The sequence below is a fragment of the Borostomias antarcticus genome (assembly GCF_949987555.1).
Source record: "Borostomias antarcticus genome assembly, chromosome: 2".
NCBI classification, from domain to species: Eukaryota; Metazoa; Chordata; class Actinopteri; order Stomiiformes; family Stomiidae; genus Borostomias; species Borostomias antarcticus.
This window is the reverse complement of record NC_140235.1, coordinates 40,702,185-40,704,684: the sequence shown is the minus strand read 5'-3', so window position 1 is coordinate 40,704,684 and position 2,500 is coordinate 40,702,185. Positions and strand designations below refer to the sequence as shown.

Here is a 2,500-nt window from a genome sequence, read left to right as displayed (position 1 = left end):
GTGGTGAGTCTGGTGCAAGGGTGGATGCTTCGAGAGTACACGTAGGTGGCCTCTGTGGTGAGTCTGGTGCAAGGGTAGATGCTTCAAGAGTACACGTAGGTGGCCCTCTATGGTGAGTCTGGTGCAAGGGTGGATGCTTAGAGAGTACACGTAGGTGGCCCTCTATGGTGAGTCTGGTGCAAAGGTAGATGCTTAGAGAGTACACGTAGGTGGCCCTCTATGGTCATGAAATCTAGCCAGGGCAGTAAGGAGGCCAAATCGGACAAACATGGACATCCCAAATCCAGACTTTTAATGTCCGATTTCAGGTCGCTCACAGAAGTCGAAACCGGAGGTGATCCAGAAGTTTAAGGACCTCGCCACATCTCTGGGTTTCCCTAGGGAGTCCATCCTAACTCCTCCTCCTGCCGGTGAGGTCACACACACACACACACACACACACACACACATAAATCCATATTGACACACAATACCACCCCCTATAGGTATAGTGTGTATTCTTCTGTCATAATAGATAACATTAGTCATTTAGCAGACGCTTTTATCCAAAGCAACTTACGTCAAATGCAATTAGCCTGTTGTATCTCCTTTCTAAATCAAGTGACTAACAGCATAATCTAGTTCTGAAGGCAAAGTGAAGAATAGCAAACTAGAAATACAATAGGTGCTTAAGAGGGCGGATCCTGTTGTTCGTGTGTCGCTCCGTCGTCTAGCTGTTAACTCTGCTCTTTGTTTCTGACAGAGAACTGCCCCCCCTCTGGCCGCTAGGTGAGTCGAACCGAACGCACCAGAGTGTGTGTTGAGAATACCAGTTTGATTGAGAAGACCAGAGTAGGTGCGTTTGATTGAGAAGACCAGACTTCAGGTGCGTTTGATTGGGAAGACCAGACTTCAGGTGCGTTTGATTGAGAAGACCAGACTTCAGGTGCGTTTGATTGAGAATACCAGACTTCAGGTGCATTTGATTGAGAAGACCAGACTTCAGGTGCGTTTCATTGAGAATACCAGACTAGGTGCGTTTGATTCAAGTTCTCATGTACAGTGAAGCACTCCCTGTAACACAAGCTCACAATAAGCATACACAGATTGATTGATTGATTTGATAGATATAGCAGACAGTAAAATTGCAATCAAAATGGCAATAAAATTACTATAAAAAGAGATATTGAGAATGCAATTGATGGCTCCCGTATACTGATTGACTGTAAACTTAAAATCAAATCAAACTTTATTTGTATAGCGCATTTCATACACAGAGGCAACACAATGCGCTTTACAGAGAGCAATGGGAGGGTGGGCATAGGTCCCTCCCCTACATATTCCAGAGGGAAGCAAAGAAACAGTTTCACCCGGGGGCCAGAAAAGTGAGCTGTAAAAATGTTTCCCTGACCTCTCTCAACGAGACGATCGAGCAAGCTCCTGGAGTATGTTTGTCTATTGGCTAAGAACATATACAGAGCAGTAAACATGGGCTAAATACTTCATAAGAGAGACATGACTAACAGGAGAGAGCACAAATAGTTACAGAGAAGTTGCCTACATGGTCGGCCATTATGTGTTAGCTATCCCTGTAGTCTCTAATATGATATTTAAGTGAGTCATATAACAAAGCACAGTAAGCACTTAGCAGAACAGGCTCATAGAGAATGGCGGAAAGCAGAGGTGGGGAGACAGAAAGCAGAGAGCCAAGGATAAAAAGGGGCGGGTTGGTTGGATAGGGACAGCTGACGACACAGAGTGGGAAGGAGCTAGACACGAGGAGGAAGGGGGCCTTTCCAGGAGCCATAAGGTGGACCTTTGGCCGAGGACAGGGGGGTCTCCAGGACCTGCTACAGGGTGGCCTGCAGGAGACGGGGTGTCCACAGGACCTGTATAGAGTATAAGAGGGAGAGACACTAGGGAGGAGGACAGGGTTAGTGGCTGTACTGGACATCCACAGCAGACACGGGGGTATCTATCGGGCTCAGGGTGGTCTGCGGGTGACAGTGGGGCATCCACTGGACCTGGTTAGAAGGTAGGTAATGTTGTGCCTCGTGATGACACTGCCAAGGGGCAGCATGTACAGGCTGAAGAGTAGAGGTCCTAGGATCGATCCTTGGGGCACCCCAAACGTCATAGGAAACTTTTCTGAGGCAACAAAGAAATCACGACCGGCTAGATAGGTCCTAAACCAATTCAGGACTGGACCAGAGAGGCTAACCCACTTCTCCAGTCTGTTGATGAGGGTCGCATGATCTACAGTATCAAAAGCTGCACTCAGGTCCAGGTCCTCCGAGAACAGAGAGCTCTTTGGAATCCGCATTAGTTCTTGGGTCATTTACAACTTTGACTAATGCCGTCTCGGTGCTATGATGGGCGCGAAAAACCAGACTGGAAAAGGTTGAGGGTAGAACTTGTATCTAGGAACTCATTAATCATTCAACTTGTTTCTGTTTTTCTCTTACAGAGATCCGATCTGCCCGGCGCCAGGTCCCAAGCTCTCAGCGCTCAACTGGAAGAC

The 2,500-nt window shown here is 47.5% G+C and overlaps 1 protein-coding gene across 2 annotated transcripts in view; it reads left to right on the top strand.

Moving 5' to 3' along the window:
- The window catches only part of ptgdsa (prostaglandin D2 synthase a), a 6,204-nt gene that overhangs the window by 3,478 nt on the left and 226 nt on the right, over positions 1-2,500 (top strand). For both annotated transcript variants that reach the window (XM_084452944.1, XM_084452943.1), the window contains 3 exons: positions 309-410; positions 743-768; positions 2,447-2,500. The exon at positions 2,447-2,500 is cut by the window's right edge and continues 226 nt beyond it. In XM_084452944.1, coding sequence (XP_084309070.1) covers positions 309-410; positions 743-768 — 128 coding nt within the window. In that variant the 3' untranslated portion in view covers positions 2,447-2,500. The remainder of the gene's footprint in view (positions 1-308; positions 411-742; positions 769-2,446) is intronic.